Genomic DNA, 17,708 nt, shown 5'->3' with positions numbered 1-17,708 from the left:
CAGCATGTCTGAAGGCAGCAGCCTTCAGAGGAGAAAAATTTCCTTCTGAACCAGGTGGCAGGCCCAGGCCCCTCCTGCACAAAACCGCCCATAAGTCCAGGAGACAGCACAGAAAGCCCATGAAACAACAAGAGCATCTAGAGACCACAATATAACTCTTGGAAATTAAAAATCTGATAGAAAATAGAAGGGTAAGAAGATAAAATACAAAAAATATAAAGTAAAACAAAAGAACAAGGAAAGAGAAAAATGAGAACACTGTTAGATCAGTCCACGAGGTCAGATAACCAAAAGGAATACATTTTAAAAACTGAAGGGAAGCCTTGGCAGGTGTAGCTCAGTGGATTGAGCAGGGGCTGCAAACCAGGCATCACAGGTTCGATTCCTAGTCAGGGCACATGCCTAGGTTGCAGGCCATGTCCCCCAGCAACCGCACATTGATGTATGTATTTCTCTCTCTCTTTCCCCCTTCCCTCTCCAAAAATAAATAAAATCTTTAAAAAAATAAAATAATAAAAACTGAAGGGAAGAAATTATCAAACAATTAACAGCAGAAACATCCCCAGATGTGAGGAAGAAGCGAGAAGGCTCTCTGTAGGGCCCGAACCCGAGGAGCACAGCCCTCCGGGAGCGCCAGCTGCTCACTGCAGAAGTGCTGCTCAGGTTTCCCACCGTCACCCTTTCCACAGTTTTCCCGTTGTGCTACTTTGCACATTTAATCCACCTAACACATGGTATTCTGCGGGATCTCCAAGAGGCAAACTGACAAAGATCTAGTGCCCTTAATCTCCTCCCCGCAAGCCCCTCCTGAGGGTAGGGTCTGGGGCTGTGTCCCTGCAGCTGGCCCTTCACAGGCAGGTACTCGGGGAATCAGCCGCAGGTGGTGAGTGCAGGTGGGGTCCCTCAGGGGCAAGGACCCACCTATACCACCCACGCAGACCTCATCCAAGGTGTCAGGCTGTGCTCAGGGCCCGTAACCCAGAGGCTGCCCTCGCCCCCCACCCCCCACATGTGGAGAGAGCTATTCCTACTAGACTCTAAGACCCCTGGAGAACTCTGCATGTCTCAGTGTCAGACCAGCGCCTGTCAATGTGTGGTCAGCATCACTTCCTCATGGTGCCATGACACTCTCCAGCTTTGCTGCTCTTGTTCCATCGGGACTGGACAGCATGGCACTTACTGCAGAAGCAGGCTTGGGAACCCCAACAATCCCCTAGGCCTCACTTTACAGAGATGCAAAATCTCAAACAGCCACTCTTCACTGAGCAGGTTTTGCTTTATAACATTATTGTTCAAAAAAATGTTATTTATATTACTAGGTCATGAGTTTATTACTGTATTCTTTAAGTGAATAACTTTGAAATTTTTAGCTTTAAAAGTACATGGTAAATATAACATAACCCACAGAAACAAAAGCTCTTCAGGTGCCTCAGTTTTTGAGAGTAGAAGGGCCCCATGACCATGGTTGGAGAGTGGCTGGTCCAACAGCTCAGGTGGCAGCTTCTGGAGCCAACATGCTTTAGTTCAAACCCAGCCACTCCACAGCTATGCAAACAAATAAACTGTGCTAACAAACTTAGCGTGTATGACCTTGAACAAATTCCCTGGCCTCTCAGCCTCAGTCTCCCCATCAGCACAGTGAAGCCAGCAAAAACTTGTCCCTGACTAGTCTAGGGATTAAATAGGGGATCCTCACTGAACTCACACGGACCTGGCAATGGTGCGCCTGCAGTCAACACCGGTCCTTTCCCCCTGCATGCCCAGCACAGCCAGCCTAGCACACCTGTCGACAGCAGGTGTGAGCCATGTTCATACGGGTTATAGAAGACCCCCCAGCCACCAAGAACAGCACAGGACTGCAGCACTTGCCTCACCTGTCAGCCACATCCAGATCGGAAGCCATTCTGTCCAGGCCGCTTGCTATGCTGTCCAGCTGCTCACCCTGGAAGTGTAGGACCCTGGCTGCATCTTCCAGACGCTTCTGGGAACAGGCCATGAGACCAGTCAGCTGCTTCCCCTTGGTCTCAGGGGAGGCGGATGACCCCCCAGCAGCTCCTGGCTGAGACAGCAGCACCTCTCTCCAGAAGTGCTCAATGACATGGAAAACAACATTCCGACTAGGCTGCAAGGAGCTGAACCAGTGCTTGACATTGTCCTTTTCCAGGATGGTGACAGCACCAAAGATAAAATGAGAAGCCTCTTTCTTGATCTCAACTATGTTGGCAAGGGGAAAGTCAACAAGAAAGCCTCCAGTTTTATCAGTCATAAATCTTACTGAGAGTGAAGTTAATAAGAGTTTTCCAGGAACCCATCGCTTCTCAAGTTCTAAATAGTAGGAGCACGGCCAGGTGTGGACGTAGATGTCTCTGCTCATCTGGTTCTGGGCTCAGCCTGTACCACGGCCAAGGCTACTCCACTCTGAAAGAGAAAGGACAAGTCAGCAGCTGTGTGAGGCTGAAATGTCCCATCACACTTGAGCCAGAGACACTAGGACACAGCCAGTGAGGGTGTCAAGGTCTGGGTTCAGAGCAGACCCAAGACACCGGCACACAGCAGGTCCCCACCTGGCAAGAGCACTCACCCCATATGGGACAGGGAGGACAAAGTCTTTGTCCCTCTCAGCAGACAGAGGACGGCCACATCTTAGACTCATGCTCTTCCCAAAGCTGCAAGGCCCTGGGCTCCATGCCCACCGGAGCACCTCCCCTGGGACCAGGGTCCACAGCTGGAGATGACTGAAGGAAGAAAACTGCTGGAAGCCACCACCACAAGACCCTACACATTCTTCACAAATCTCTAAATGGACAAAGAGTCTCCTTTTGAAATTTTTATACACATAATTTCATAGAAAAAACAGTCCTACAAACTTAGAGTTCCACTCAATGATGGAGATATATATATATATATATATATATATATATATGTTTATATTTATATGTACTTTTATCTATAGTTAGCATTTATTGATGTAGCTTGAAAAGCCATGAAAGGAGGACGTGAAACCTTACAGAGCAGGCAGCCCAACCTCTCGGACAGATGAAGACTGCATGGCTGCAGAAGGATAAGGACCTCATACAGAGTCAAACCGCTCGGTCATGATGCCAACGGGGCTAACAGGCAGGCCTGGCCAGGCTCTTCTAAGCAGCAGTCCACTGCAAAACCACACGTCCTCCATTTCTCTCACGCTCTCTCACATACGCTCTTCAACCGTGATGAAGCTGCATTTACGAAAATTAGAATGACTAACATTATCTCTTAAAATAATGAAAAGTTCGGGCTTTCACAGTCTGGCTAGAGGCCACACAGATTCTCTGCATTTGGTCAACAGGTTTCTGCCACCATGCCACCACGTGGGCTGCAGGGACAAGAGAAATGACTGTGACAGAGTCCTGAGCTCTGTAACTTAGAACCCAGGGGAAAGCTATGAATTTCCTCCCCGAGCCACACTCCAGAAACCTGGACTCCTCATGCAATTGCTGTGCAGGCTCCACATCAAGCAGCACAAGGCCTGAAAAAAAAGTGGACTCTGCAACTAAAGAACTTGTGTAGAACTGATTCCTAACTATACAGAAACAGCAATTTGAGAAAAGGCAATGTATCATCAAATGCAAAGGGAATTAACACAAACAAAAGTCCAAAGCCCATAGGGCTGTCTCCTGCTTTTGGCATTTGTCACCCAGAGCACTGAACGTTGCCACTGCGATCTCTTCAGAAGGGGAGAACCCGGCCATGCAGCTCTTACCTCTCCACCCAGCCCACCCCACTTACTGTGGGGTTATGCAGACCAGACACATTCACTGCACCTACATGCAGTAGGATGACCACTTGCTTATTTGCCTGTATGCTCTCAGAGGGCAAGTATTTTGTTCATAATTCTAACTCAGAGGATACTCTGTGACTGAATGAATGGCACAAACACTGATGGTTTATAGCAGAGGTGGCAAACACAAGGCCCGCGGGCCAAATCCAGCCCTCCACCTTGTTTTACCTGGCCCGGCACCCTGTTTCTACCCAGCGGCAGCGCCGTGCTCTCACTTAACTGTTAAGGAGTAATTACGTTTACACAGTGCTAAAATTACATTCCACCCTTTCTAGGCAACCATGAGGCTGATGTGGTCCTGGTGAAAATGAGTTTGACACCCCTGGTTTACAGCATTTGTCTAGCAGGGACCCCCTGCCCGACTGAGGTCAGTGTCACAGGCTGGCCTCCTCCAGCTGTTTGGAGTCCTGCTGATGGCAGCCGTGCCACTATCAGACAAACTGCAGATCTAGCCCCAGTCAAATCAATCAGAGGGGCTGACGGAGTGAAATGGGGACATTCACCAAGGCTAAGGTGATAACGAAACAAGGGGTGGGCATTATTGAGAGGCATTTCCCCACATCTGGTGTCAGCGTCTGTCCCAAACCGTAACTGTCTTTCTCTCAGCTGCAGGCGCTGTCTCCCTCTGGTCAACCTGGATAACAGGGTTCTGTCCTCTTGGGGGCAAGAGTTAGGCAGGTTTGTTAGCAGCCCCCTTATAAAATTGGAGGGCCCTTGCTGTGACACAAACCCACACTGTGTGCAGCGTGCACTGGGCCCTCTGAACCTTGGGTGAGGAACAGTAGCCCCTGTGAAGCCTGCTGTGCCTTGCACAACAGGCCCTTTCTCTCTGACCAGGGCCTCCGTCTGCTGCCACAGGCACAACTACAAACTGCAGCAGGTTTCACTCACTGCTGGCCTGCTGGTCTCACGCCCTGTGTGGTTCCTAACTATGATGTGCACCAGAGGCCATTCTGCTCGGGAAGTTGGTTCTTCACATCAGAACCTCTAATAAAACTAAGTATTTGGGAAGTAAACTCAGAAACCCACTCTATCAATTCATAACACCCTAAGGAATATTAAAAGCTTCCCCAAATTTTAATTCATTTAAAAAATAAGTATATGAAAAGCTTAGAAATAGAAGTCAGAATGGTTACAACTGGGTGGCAGGGAGGGGCCTACAGGAACCCCTGAGGCTGGTAACGCACCTTTGCTTGGCCTGGGTGTGCTCATTCGGTGATACGTCAAGATCTGTGCATTTTCTATTCTTATAATTTGTTCATTTCTTTGCGTTGGTACTTCAATGAAAGGTGTAACAATACAAGCTATACTAAAACTACTAATAAACGTACATATGAAAGATATACCAGATGCTACCATGTCACAAACACCTGAAATCACTACGATAGGCAGAAACACAGCTGGACCACAGAGGAGGAAGATCTGAGGCTGACAGGGTTAGAGATTTGCCCAAGAAGACAGGAGACCATACACCCCCACATGGCTGTCACACTGACAACAGTGATGTGCCACTCACTTGCATGTGAACCCAGCCAGTTACTTAGCCCCTCTGCCTCCCTTTCCTGATCTGTAAATGGAGATAAAGCTGTACCTAGTCCACACTGCATGGTAAGGCATAACTGAACTGCTGTACCAAAGGGCTCCTATATGCTCCATGGGACATCGTGATCCTATTTAATCCCGCAATGTGTCTGGAACTAACACTGCCCATCCCTTGGAAGTGGGAAGAATTTATAGCTTCCTCTTTACCTTTTTCGTTATTTCTCAGATGACTGCTAGGACACCACCTCATTGAGAATCTACCGTCTGACCTCCTTAGTTCTTATCGTGTGATCTGAGCTGGCTACAGACAGCACTGGGCCACAAACACACACACACATGACAATGAAGAAGAGGAGAAGGTGGAAGAATGTACCAGTGAACACAAAATTAAGGTGTCAGGTTAGAGCAAAACAACTCGATTCTACCACAGGACAAATAAATTTAACTTCGATATTAATCTGACTCAAGTGCTTCACCAATGCGCCCTGGAACTTCTCTTCATCATGACAGCAGGGCAGGCCCACACACACACGTGCCCCCAGTTCCCATTACACAGTCCCCCACACCAGCCCAGCTGAGCTCATTACAAATACCTGAGATCAGGAAGAGCCTAAAAAAGATCTGCTGCATTCAGTCTGAGAACTTCGTCATCATCACAAAATCAAGTAAGAAATGGGACTCAGACATAATAAATACAAAGATACCACGGCTGGCAGGGCCACAGAGACCTCTGTCCAACTCACATTTCATGGATGAATGTGCAAGCACATCATGGCAGCAGCTCTCGAAGTCCACTGACACCCTGGCCAATACTCTTTCAAGAGTACTAACATCATTGAGTGTCATGCATGAGTGTCAATTCTAAGAAAGTAGCAGCCTCAGGATCTGGATATTTAAGGAGACACCATACAGTTCAAACACCAGAGGAGTGTACAAGTGAGGAGACAGAACACTTACTAGTAAGCACCAGTAATACTGCACATACTTCCACTGAAGAGCAAAGATAATATGCGGTAAAGAACATTCTAAAACAGGCTGTTGTGGATGAAGACCACAAGGAAGACAAGCCTTCTACCTGGAGAATGTGGTAGGACTGGGGCAGGGAGTCGCAGGCCCAGGGCCACCTTCCCGTACACCGATGGGCATCAGCACCCCAGGCCACAGAGGAGGAGGACCTGAGGCTGACAGGGTCAGAGATTCGCCCAAGCAGACAGGAACCCAAGAACCTGTCTTCTTGGCCAGGAGAACAATCAGTGCTAGACAGAGAGAAGTCTCAACACTAAAGATGCAGCCAACAACAGCCTCACTATCACTTTCAGGAGACTCTGTGAGGGAGCCAGGGAGTCCACGTGCTCATGTCACTGAGAAGCCAGTGAGGAGGTCCTCAGCTCTCTGACCCCTGACCTCTGAATAGAGGACAGTGCTATGTTCTTGAGGCACATGCTGGGTCTTGTGGAAGCTCACCGCAGGGGCAGAGCAGCTGGGCCTGCCTTTCCTTGTGCGACAGCACACACAGGGCAGAGGGAACCGTAGGGCACCTGCGTCCTTGCTAGTGAGAGGAGCACTCAACTGAGCACTCTGAGACACATGCAAACAAAATGCACAGCAGGCTGCGTGGGGCTGGCCTCTTACAGCCCAGGGAGCAGGGGCTACAGGCCCCAGCCTGTTGTCACCAACACACCAACCACACAAACAACCTGCTGGACTGTGAAAAATGCAAAAGGGCTCTACTTTCAGAATTAGGAGATGACTAACAATATCATTGTCACCATGGTCTCCAGCATTTCCATGCCTAAGATAATAAGCTGGTCAGCCCTGACCAGGGCTAGACCCTGGTCCCCCTGCCAGGTTCCTGACAGGAACCTCCCCCCACCTGCCACCCACAGCAGCCATAAACCATGTCTAGCCTCTGGAGAGGGCTGGGAGAGGCATATCTTATATGCCACCGCCCTGTACTTTGAGAGCGGGGTTAGCATGGAAACTGAACTGATGTGAACAATCGCCAGGCCCAAGCGCTGAAGGAGACTCTGCACACATGTCCCACAGAATTGCTGAGTCTGGCCTGCAGCATCTGAGGAGGCATGCTGTACTTCCAACCTCAGCCCCACCACAAACTTTATATCAGAGAAAAGTTACTTCCCTTCTGAGATGAAAGACCTGAGGACAACATCAGCTCTAACATATTGTAAAATTCAAAAAGGGAGGGAAGAAGGGAGGGGAGGGGGAGGGGAGGAGAGTTGAGGGCAGAAATAGGAGAAGCCAAATACTTCTCACTACCATACTAGCCATAAGAAAGATGAATAAATACCCAGGTTTGACAAACACCAGGGAAAAGCAACAGGAGTCTCCTGTGGCTACAACTTTTCCTACCTGTTTCCATGGCAGCTTTCCCAACAGACCACAGCAGAGCACCAAGTGGACTCCACCTACAGGCCCCCACCTCTCTGGGTGCTTGTCTTCCCCAGGCCCCCAGTCCAGCTCACAGGGAGGAGTGTCCTGCTTCCTCAAAGGCCAGGCACCTGTGCCCCTGGCTCCAGCCCTGTCCCTCTCCAGCAACATCAACTTCTCCCTCCCGGTGGTCCCAGGGGCTTGCTGTCCTGCTAAGGGCCAGACAGCACCCAGCTTAGGCTCTTGGGCCTGTGGTCTCCAGCACCATGCTCGTCTGGGCCGCTGGACAGTGGAAGCAGCAGAGACCACACAGAAGAGTGTGGTGGCTTCAATGAACCTCACTTATGAGCAGCAGACTCAGCCACAGTCCCAGTCACCATCCTGCCCTCCATCTTCTCCATAGTCTACACACCTTCTCTAGGAGCTGTACCTGCCACACATACACACACACCTCCCCCACCTCCCTATAGCCCTGACCAGCTGCCACCCCTCCAACAGACACCTGTGGCCCCCTGTGCTCATCCTGCCCCACACAGGCTCCTGTTCCCACCACTCCCTGGCACAGCTCTACACAGGCCCCCAGGGGCCAAACCCAACACCCACACTACTCTAACCTCCGTCCAGCACAGCCACTCCTCCAGAGACACCACATCCTGGCTCCCTGGGCCCCTGCCCCACTTCTCCAGGTGCCTGTTCCTGTCTCCTCTGCTGGCTCTTTTTCTTCCCCGACTGCTGAATGCTGAGATAACCAGGACACAGCCTGGTCCTCTTCATCAACACCACACTCTCCTGCTCAGTGAGTCAACACAGCTGTGTGGCAATGAAAGTCCCCTCTGAGCTGCTGCCTCCCAAGCTTGACCTCTAGCCCAGGCTTGCTCACCATGGACATCAGAATAGCCTGGGTATCTCCCCTCAACCACCCAACAGGTATCTCCACCTCTCCTCCTGCCACTCCATGATGGTATCACAGGGGAAGGGATCTCCTGGATCCCCCTTCCTCATCCCTCTCAACAATCCATCAGCAAGTCCTGGCTGCTGTGCCCACATCTGCCCTCTGCCCCAATGCCACAGCCACACCACCAGGCAAGGCTGTCACCACTCTTCCAGAAAACCCCTCGATGCCCTCCCCCTGGCCTCACTCTGCACCTACCACCCATTCTCCATCCAGCAACCAATGTGACGGTCATAACACAGGATCAGAAAATGTGGCACACAATCCCAGCTATCTTACTTCTAGATATATATTCAGAATGCTAGTACAGTCATAAAAAAGGAGGAAATTCTGCTATTTGTGACAAAAACAGAGCATTACGTTAAGTGAAATAAATCAGATAAAGAAAGTCAAAGAAAAAGGCTGCTCTTCTGCCAAAAGCTTTCCCCACGTGCTTTTAGCCGAGTCCACTCCCCTCTGCAGACCCATAGGCTCTGCTGAGCTGTAGCCTCACCACCCAGTCCCTCCCACCTGTGCTCCACTCTGTTCCCCAGGGCCCCACCTGCTGCCCCAGGATGCTGAGTAACCTCTGCCCCAGGGACAAATTCTCCCCCCACCCCCGCCACCTGGGAATGGAGCCCTCACCATCCACAGCAGTCACCATAACTCCAAGGGGCCTGTGAGTATGCCCACATGAGGACCAACTGGGTCTATACAATGGAGAAGCAACCACGCAGAGGGTACCTTGTGCACCCTGCTGGTACATTCAGGTGCCCAGGAAGTGCCTGCTGAGTGATCCCTGAGTCATGCCACGAGGACACACTGCCTGTCCACTGTAGACCACTGTCTTCCTTCCATGTGCTGGCCCAAGTCCAATCAATGCTGAGTTCTGGAGTCCTTACTTGGTCCTTGCCTGCTGTAATCTAGAAAACACATCTGCCAGTGAAAGACTCACAGACCTGCATGGACCCTAGGAATAGAGCTGAAACGGAGAGGGAAGGTCATGGCAAGGCCCCCCAAGAGCATCTGGGGCTCATCACCAGTGATGCTCCCAGGCCCTGGGCTGCACCTACAAAACATGACAGTTAGTAAAACAGATCTCTCTCAGCCCTTGCATCAGACCTGTGCCTGCAGTGAGACTCAGGATCAAGTAAACACCTATTTTTAGTTAATTTCCAGAGAAACAGAACCAGCAACGTTTTACACACCTTCCAATAACTCCTGACCACAAGAAGGCTCAGAGTCGGAACAGTGGGAGCAGTGTCTACAGTGGCTGCAGCCAGCCTTTTCCATTACCTTCACCTCCTGCTCCTCCGAGGCGCCCACTTTCAACCTGGGAGGTTCCAAGTGCTATTGGGGATGTTTTAGTGAAACAACATTGTGTATTCACAGGGTGTGCCCTCATCTTTCTAGCTCCTCAGAGCAGACAACCAGGATTTTATGTAATTCCCACTGCATTTCCTATAAAGTGTTTACTTTTTACTCCCTTCTGCTGTTTTCTCTCTGGCCCTCGGAGGGGTGTGCCACTAGGAAGTGCCCGCCCCCAGGATGTGACCACAGTAGGTCTGGGTGGGCCCCAGGCATGTACTTTTCTCACCAATTCCAGGTGATGCTAAGGCTGCCGTCTAGTGGCCTTGAAGGGACACAGCTCTACTGCTGATGCTGTCAGAGCTGCGGATGTACAGTGGAGGTGACAGTGCTGATGCCAGAAGGCCACCATGTAGACTAAGGAAAACATAACACAAATGCCTGGACCAGCCAGTGCTCCAGAAAGGAGACCCTACATCCTACCTGAGTAACAGCCTTGGGAGCCTGCCCTTTCTTAGGAAATTCACTCTCAACCACATGCCTTCATTCAGGAACTAGGTCCCTCCCCAGCAACCCACCTCAATTTCACATTTCTCCAACAGGGCAAACTTAGACAGATACTTCCCAAATCCTTAGATACTTATGATACTTTCCCCACTGCCCTCCACGACCTGCACTCTCCACAGCTGTGTGAGTGTACAGGGAGCGAGGGCAGGGGGTAGGGAGGGAACACGAATGAATGAATAAATGAACAAACACATTCTACCTCAAAAACAAAAACATGCTCCTCTCTAGATGGGATTACTGGTGACTCTTTTTCTGCATTTTGCCTTCACTGTGTGTTCAAACTGCCTGTCCTACAATACCACACCTTAACTCCACAGGCAAAGAAGGTGCATGGGACACAAATCACACACCACCTCCCACTGCTCCACCTGCCACAGACAACTCCCACCCTCAGTCCCATCTGGCCAGTGTTCTTTGCTCCCACCTCAGATCCCCTCCACCTGGGCCTCAGATTCCCCCAAACTCACTTTCCTCCTAGTCCTCCCTTCCCTGCCTTTCTGCTTCTGGTACTCCCTATTCTCCTTCCAGGGAAACTGTCCTGACTGAACTGCAAACACAAAGCTCCAGGAAGTCAGGAGTCTCTCCCCCGGTGCAAACTGCAGGGCGAGTCCATCTTTCCTTTCAGGAGATGAGATGAGAGAGGCCCCATTGCTTCTTTTTCTGCTTTAATGTGTGGGAGATATCAAGTTCTGCGTGACTATGTCCCCTCTTGCCAACACTCCACATACATCTGCCAAGTTCACACAGTAACAAGTCTGATGTCTTTCTTCCCATGCTGGTGTGGATAGGTTTGTGACAGTAGAATCTTGACTTCTCCAATATGCTGAGACTGAAACATGTCATCCCCACCACATCCCCACTCATGTACCATTTTAGGCCTGCGGTGTACATTTTAGGGCTCTGGATCCCCACACTCTCATTTCAGGTCCTCCTATTCCTCCACCACCAGCCCCCCAGGTGCTTAGTATCTCCCAGGGCACCCAACATCTCCTCGAAGGTCCTCACTCTCTCTCCATACCCCACCCCCCAACTTTCAGGTCTCCACCACCCCCTAGGCCCCCACATGCCCTCCAGGTCACGACTATGCTTTCTAGGTCCCCATCATCCCCCAGGCTCCCATCATCCCCTCCAGGCCCCCATGATCCCCGAAGCCCCCCCATTATTCCCTCCAGGTTTCACCATCACCATAGGCCCCATTACCTCCTCCAGATTCCCACAAAATCCCTAGGCTCTCCTATTACTCTCCATGTCCCCATCATTCCCCAAGTCCCCCATCATACCCTTAGTCCTTCACCATCCCCTAGTACCCCACCTTTGGCCCTTCTGCTCCTTTCTCAGCCCAGCCCACAATACACCACCTACCCCTGCCCCTTGGGCACTGAAAAAAGAAGGGGTCCTCGGCGCAGCACAGGCCCAGACACAGACTAGAAACGACGCATTCCTGAGTCTTGAGGTGCTAAGACGAGGAGACCCAGGGCGGGTGCTGACAATCTCAGATGTGAGCAGGCTGTTCCGAAGTCCGCTCCTAGCGCCTGCGCCCGCGCCTGGTGAGGGCCGCTGCAAACTGTGCGCATGCGCTCAAGGCTCAGCGCGCCTTGATACGCATTCCTGCAGGAACGCTGTCCGCAGCTTCTTGGTTCCGCTCAGCAGCGTCTGGCCTACAGCGCAGTAGTGTGTGTATCTCATTTTGTTCTAGCCGGCGCGGAGGCTGAGAGCCACCCGTGCCCACAGCGTCTGCTCCGGAAGTAGTTTTAGGAAATACTTCCTTTTCGTTTCCTAGGTTAAAATGCCAGACTGTGGAAGTCCGGGGGCTGGGTCTGGCTACCTCCTTTCGCCCAGTGGCGTTGCTGGCACGTCGTCCTCCGAAGCTGCTTCTTCCCCTGCAGTCCCTCCGCTCTCGGCAGACGCCCCCTCTTCTCCTCCCGACCTCCTGGAAGCTTCTCCATTCCACGACACATCCGTTTGTCCGGTCCCGAGCCTCCCCTCTGTCCTTTGAAGCCCTGCACCGCGTGGACGCCGAGCTTGGCCCGACATGGACAGGGAAACGCGCGTGTTCGCAGAGAGTCACTTCCGAAGCCTCCGAGGGCGTCTCCCCAGCAGGGTCTGCCCTACCCCAGACCGTGTGGACTTTATTGAGAATCCAGACTCCTTTTCCTACGCGGACTTCTTCAAGGGTTACCTGCTCCCCAACTTGCCGTGTGTTTTCTCCAGCGCCTTCACCGAGGGCTGGGGCAGCAGGAAGCACTGGGTGACACCCAGTGGGAAACCTGACTTCGATTATCTGCTTCAAAATTATGGTAAGGACTGAGGGCGAGCGCCAGCACTGGACTAGAGCGGGGTCCTCTGAGTCTCATCTGGCCAAGCTCCCTTAGATCATACTGCAGAGGACACCGCTGAGTGTTTTGGGGGAAGGCAGGGCATGAGTGGGTTCCCAGAAGAATTGATGTGGAGACGGTGTAGCAGTGAGTTGGAGGGTGGGCAGGGTTGGAGAAAATGGACAAGCTGGAGGACTCAGAAAAGCCTGTATTTGACCCTCTCCTTTCAGGAGATGTAGTTGTACCTGTTGCAAACTGCGGGGTCCAGGAATACAACTCGAACCCTAAAGAACACATGCCCCTCAGAGATTACATCAGCTACTGGAAAGAGTTCATCCAGGGGCACTACTCTTCTCCCCGGGGCTGTCTCTACCTTAAAGACTGGCACCTGTGCAGGTAAAGGCATGGTTCACTGGCCACCGCACTGATTGTTCCAGACCTGAGTGAGCCTTGGCTGCACACGGGGGATTCTGTCTTTTTCCCAGTTAGAAATTTAAATCTGTATAAGAAATACAGCTCTCTGCAGAACAGTGTGGCCAACTCGTAGTATGCACGCAATAGGCTGCATGGGGAATGTGGGACTGGTGGAGGTGCAGGTGGGCTCTGGTTATCACCTTTTGGTCTCATTTGCCCATCTAATTGTCAGCACCTAGCCCTTGTTCCTCCTCTCAGGTGTCCCCTGGAACAGCCTACCTTTTTTTTCCCCTCTTTTATTTTCACCTGAGGACATGCTTATTGATTTTAGAGAGGGAGAGAAACATCAGTTGGTTGCTTTTTGTACACATCCCAACAGGTACCGAACCTGCTACCCAGGCTTGTGCCCTGACCGAGAATCGAACCTTTCAGTCTGCAGGGCAACACCCAACCCACTGAGCCACACCAGTCAGGGCCCAATCTCCCTTTCCAGCCCCACTTCTCCAGGTCCATCCTGTTGTACTGCTAATCTCCTGAATGGCCGCCTGCCTCAATTCCTGCACCCCACTGTTAGGCTTTCCAGCAGCACTGTGTCCCTCCTGCTTAAGGCCTCCCTCACTGCGGAGCAACACCAATTCTTTAAAGAGGAATTTCTTTGGTCCCTCCTACACATTTCCATCTGGAGAACTCAAACGATGCTGTTGTGAAAACATCTCACTCTCTGTGCCTGGCCCACTCCTGGAAGTGGTCCCCTGGTGTTTGCCCCCCAGGAGCATGCACTTCACCAGAAACAATCATAGTCAGACTTCCCCCAGCTGGCAGCTACTTGCTCAATTAAGATAAGATGAGAAGTACACAAATCGAAGTTTTGTTATGCTGATGTGGAAAACAAGGTTTAGAAAGGCATAGTGAGACTAGAACTAAGGCTCCAGTGACCCTCAGACCAATGCTCGAGTATGTGAGACCCACCAACACCAGCCCCTACCTGCAGCACCCCCAGCATGTCCTCATTTCTCCTGCCACTACTCTTCGAGCTTGGCATGGAGCTTTCTGTGTAGAAAGTGATTAAAGTGTGACCAGACACTGGTCCTGGCCCTCAGACCTTGTGTTGGACTTACAGGTCCTGACACTTATGCACTGTGGAGTCGAGCTACAGATAAGCAATAAGTGGTTTTTCGGGTGTAAGTATATCCCAAATGGGGGTATACTTATGATAAAACTTCTTATTGTTTATTTGAAATTTGGTTTTGACTGAGTGTCCTGTGTTTTCCTTGGCAACCCTAAACGAACAGAGCAGAGCAGGCCTGGCCCCGGCAGACGGTCTGGTAAGCAGGCAGGAGTCTGAGTGCACAAAGGCCTGGTGTTTGGGCAGCTCCAAGTGGTTTGGTGCCACTGGGCTCTCCCTGTGGCCTCTGACTGAGTGAGCATGGCGTGTCATTGAGCCCAGAAGCTTACTCCAGCCTGCCGTTCTCCTTTGGATAGGTTTAATGTGCTCCTGTGCTAAGGTTGGCTTGTGGGACTCACTGTGGAGTAAGGTTGGAGAGGCTGAGGGTGAAAAGGACCTTGGTGTATATAACTCCTTGTGCCTGAGTCCATGACCTTGCGTCTGCGCAGCAGAGCTCCTGTCACAAATGTGAGTGAAAACACTGAAGAGGCCCACAGTTTCAGAAAGCCAGTCTGATTCAGGTGACTCATTAGACCCCAACTCAGCCAGAGTCTGAAACTGTGGAACTGGTGCTGGGGGGCCCAAGGCACCTGGGTTGCTACCTGCCTGGGTCATCTGGGTGCTGTCACAGTACCCACAACCATCTCACCTGCTCACCACTCTGGTTCAGTTATTTAGGTAAGCTCAGCTGGGGTCACTGGGAGCTCTAGTCATCAGTGGTCAGACTTAGGGCTGGGTCATTGGAGGTGGCCCCACTCAGCCTGGCAGCCCAGGGTCCCTCACATCAGGGACCATGTTGGGCCCGGGTGTGTAGAGGTGACAGCAACCTCATGCCGCTTGCTCTCCGAAGGGACTCCTCTGCAGAGGGCATATTCACCCTGCCTGTGTACTTCTCCTCTGACTGGCTCAACGAATACTGGGACACCCTGGATGTGGACGACTACCGTTTCATCTACATGGGGCCCACTGGCACCTGGTAACCGTCTCTCTGCTCCCACCCACTGCCTTGCACCTTGTCTCTGGTTGCTGTGCTGAACCATGTCGGCTCCCTTAGAGCTTCTGTGAGAGTTCTCTTGGCCAGGCTGTGGAGGCAGCTGCGAGGCCTGGCATTTCCAAATCCACTTCCGCTCTTTCCTTTGTGGCTCTGCCCAGAGCCTGTGCCCCTCCTGCTGGGTGTGCTGGGGTGGGGAGGTCTGGCTCACCCCTGTGGCTCACAGACAAGCATAAGAGCTGGGGATCTCAGGCCCCAAATCATGGCCAGTCTATTTGGAAAAACCACAGCCCACACCCCGGCCACAAGGCACCAACAGGGACTCTTTGCAGGTCGCCATTCCATGCTGACATTTTCCGCTCCTTCAGCTGGTCTGTCAATATCTGCGGGAGGAAAAAGTGGTTCCTCTTCCCACCAGGGCAAGAAGAAGCCCTACGGGACTGCCATGGTGGCTTGCCCTACGACGTGACCGCCCCTGCATTCCTGGAGAGCCGCCCACACCCGGGGCTCAACCACTGCAGCCCCCCACTGGAGGTCATGCAGGAGGCAGGCGAGATGGTGTTCGTGCCCAGCGGGTGGCACCACCAAGTCCACAACATGGTAGGGTGGGCTCACCCTGTCCCACATGCCCAAGAGCTGGCCCAGGCAAGCAGGGAGACACACCATGTGGCTCAGCAGGCTGGTCCTGACTCCCTCCCAATGCTGCCTGTCAGCCTTCCCTTGGCACCTTTCTAGATGCTTCCTGAATAGAGAGGGCTGTGCCTACCCCTCCCGACTCCACAGTGGGTAGGTTGTCCCTTTGGGAGACCCTGGGTGTGTGACAAGGCAGGCCATGGTGAGGCTGGTCCCGTGTGTTGGCATGTCAACTCCATACAGCATCCTAAGGATTTCTAGCCCCCATTCCCTCCTTCCTACATTACCTTCCTAGTCCTCACACAGGGTTGTCCAGGGCCCCTATGGAGTCCCACTCTGGGTTAGCTGTTGACTCAGGTGATCCCAGGCCCAGTTTCCTCTTCCCCGCTCACACCCACTGAGAGACAGGTGGAAGCAGGCATTCCCAGCTGAGTAGGGATGAGAGGACCTCAGGATGGGGAAGAGACAACCTGCAACCTACCTCTTCCAGGAGGACACTATCTCCATCAACCACAACTGGGTCAATGGCTGTAACCTGGCCAACATGTGGCATTTCCTACAGCAGGAGCTCTGTGCTGTGCAACGGGAGGTCGGCGAGTGGAAGGACACCATGCCTGACTGGCACCACCACTGCCAGGTGTGGTGTCTGGCCTAGAAGGCAATGGGGACAGGCCAGGGCCACCCACGGAGGGGGTGGGGAGCTCACCTGCGATAGGGCTACAGTTGGGGGGAGGGGTGGCTGCCTGGCCTGCCTGTAAGAGGGTCAGTCTAGGGCTGAGGCAGGTCACAGGGGCTGCCAGGAATCACTGACTGGCCCCCAGGTATCTCTCCATCCTCAAAGACAGGTCCACAGCTTGGGGTCCTTTGCAGCTGGGACTCTGTCCACAGTCAGCAGAAACTTCCTGATTGATTGCAGGTGAGCAGTAGCTCACTGGTCACTCCTCTCTGGTCTAGGTCATCATGAGGTCCTGCTCTGGGATCAATTTCAAAGAATTTTACCACTTCCTCAAGGTCATTGCTGAAAGGAGGCTCCTCTTAGCAAAGGAGATAGGCCCTGGTGAAGTGGAATATGGTGAGGGCTCTGGGCTGGGCCCCCAGCAGACCATTTTTGACATCAGCCGGATTGCTGAGGTGCTGGCGTCTGTGGTAGTCAACCCCGACTTCCAGAAAGTGGACACCAGCATGCTCTCTCCGCAGCCAGAGGATCTCCTGCAGCAGCTAGAGGAAGTCATGGCCAGCATGGAACCTCTTTAGTGTGTGCTGTGAGGGTGACAGGACATGTCCTGACAGGACCCTTCAGGCACTACCATGGGAAGCTGTTGCCCTGCTCTAGGGTCCCTTCCAGAAGAAATAAAGCTGCATCCTCCCATATGGCTTGGGACATACTGTCTCTCTGCTGAGTCTTGTTGCCTTGGTTTTCCAGATGTAGTTCCTGCTCTTAAGGGTGTGGCACTGTCCTGTTATTGCCGGACCTCCCTGCTTGTCGAGAGGGCCCAGCAGGACTGGGGACTGGGATCTGGTGAAGGGGTGGGTGAAGAGTTGCTGGTGAATTGGACCTGTGGCAAAGCTGGGAGGGAGTGTGCTGGGGGCTCAGGAGTGTAAGTGGTGTGGGGCTTGATTTTCTTCCTGTCTCA

At 52.2% G+C, this 17,708-nt stretch overlaps 2 protein-coding genes across 11 annotated transcripts in view; one reads left to right on the top strand and one right to left on the bottom strand.

The window, feature by feature from the left end:
• SNAP47 (synaptosome associated protein 47) overlaps positions 1–12,130 on the bottom strand; it is a 52,166-nt gene extending 40,036 nt beyond the window's left edge. Inside the window, exons 1-3 of one of the 5 annotated variants that reach the window (XM_036032779.1) lie at positions 11,919–12,083; positions 10,279–10,406; positions 1,875–2,418 (exon numbers count right to left, since the gene is read on the bottom strand). In XM_036032779.1, coding sequence (XP_035888672.1) covers positions 1,875–2,374 — 500 coding nt within the window. In that variant the 5' untranslated portion in view covers positions 2,375–2,418; positions 10,279–10,406; positions 11,919–12,083. Of the gene's footprint in view, positions 1–1,874; positions 2,768–10,278; positions 10,407–11,918 lie in introns of those variants that run through there. The other 4 variants (XM_028534569.2, XM_028534570.2, XM_036032780.1 and 1 more) reach the window with 4 other exon arrangements.
• Positions 12,131–12,141: 11 nt separating this feature from the next.
• On the top strand, positions 12,142–17,464 carry JMJD4 (jumonji domain containing 4). Of its 6 annotated transcripts, none has more exons than XM_036032772.1 (6): positions 12,150–12,853; positions 13,102–13,267; positions 15,301–15,426; positions 15,810–16,041; positions 16,565–16,711; positions 17,029–17,464. In XM_036032772.1, exons 1-6 carry the CDS (start codon positions 12,589–12,591, stop codon positions 17,326–17,328), a joined length of 1,236 nt encoding a protein of 411 aa, XP_035888665.1. In that variant the 5' UTR covers positions 12,150–12,588; the 3' UTR covers positions 17,329–17,464. The 6 variants fall into 6 exon arrangements, with proteins under 6 accessions (XP_035888667.1, XP_035888668.1, XP_035888665.1 ...); XM_036032773.1 differs by having other exon boundaries at positions 15,774–16,041; positions 16,637–16,711; XM_028534586.2 differs by having other exon boundaries at positions 12,155–12,853; positions 15,774–16,041.
• The last annotated feature ends 244 nt before the right edge of the window (positions 17,465–17,708 follow it).

This window comes from Phyllostomus discolor, chromosome 8 (assembly GCF_004126475.2).
Source record: "Phyllostomus discolor isolate MPI-MPIP mPhyDis1 chromosome 8, mPhyDis1.pri.v3, whole genome shotgun sequence".
Lineage (NCBI taxonomy): Eukaryota > Metazoa > Chordata > Mammalia > Chiroptera > Phyllostomidae > Phyllostomus > Phyllostomus discolor.
This window is presented reverse-complemented; position numbering and strand designations above follow the sequence as displayed.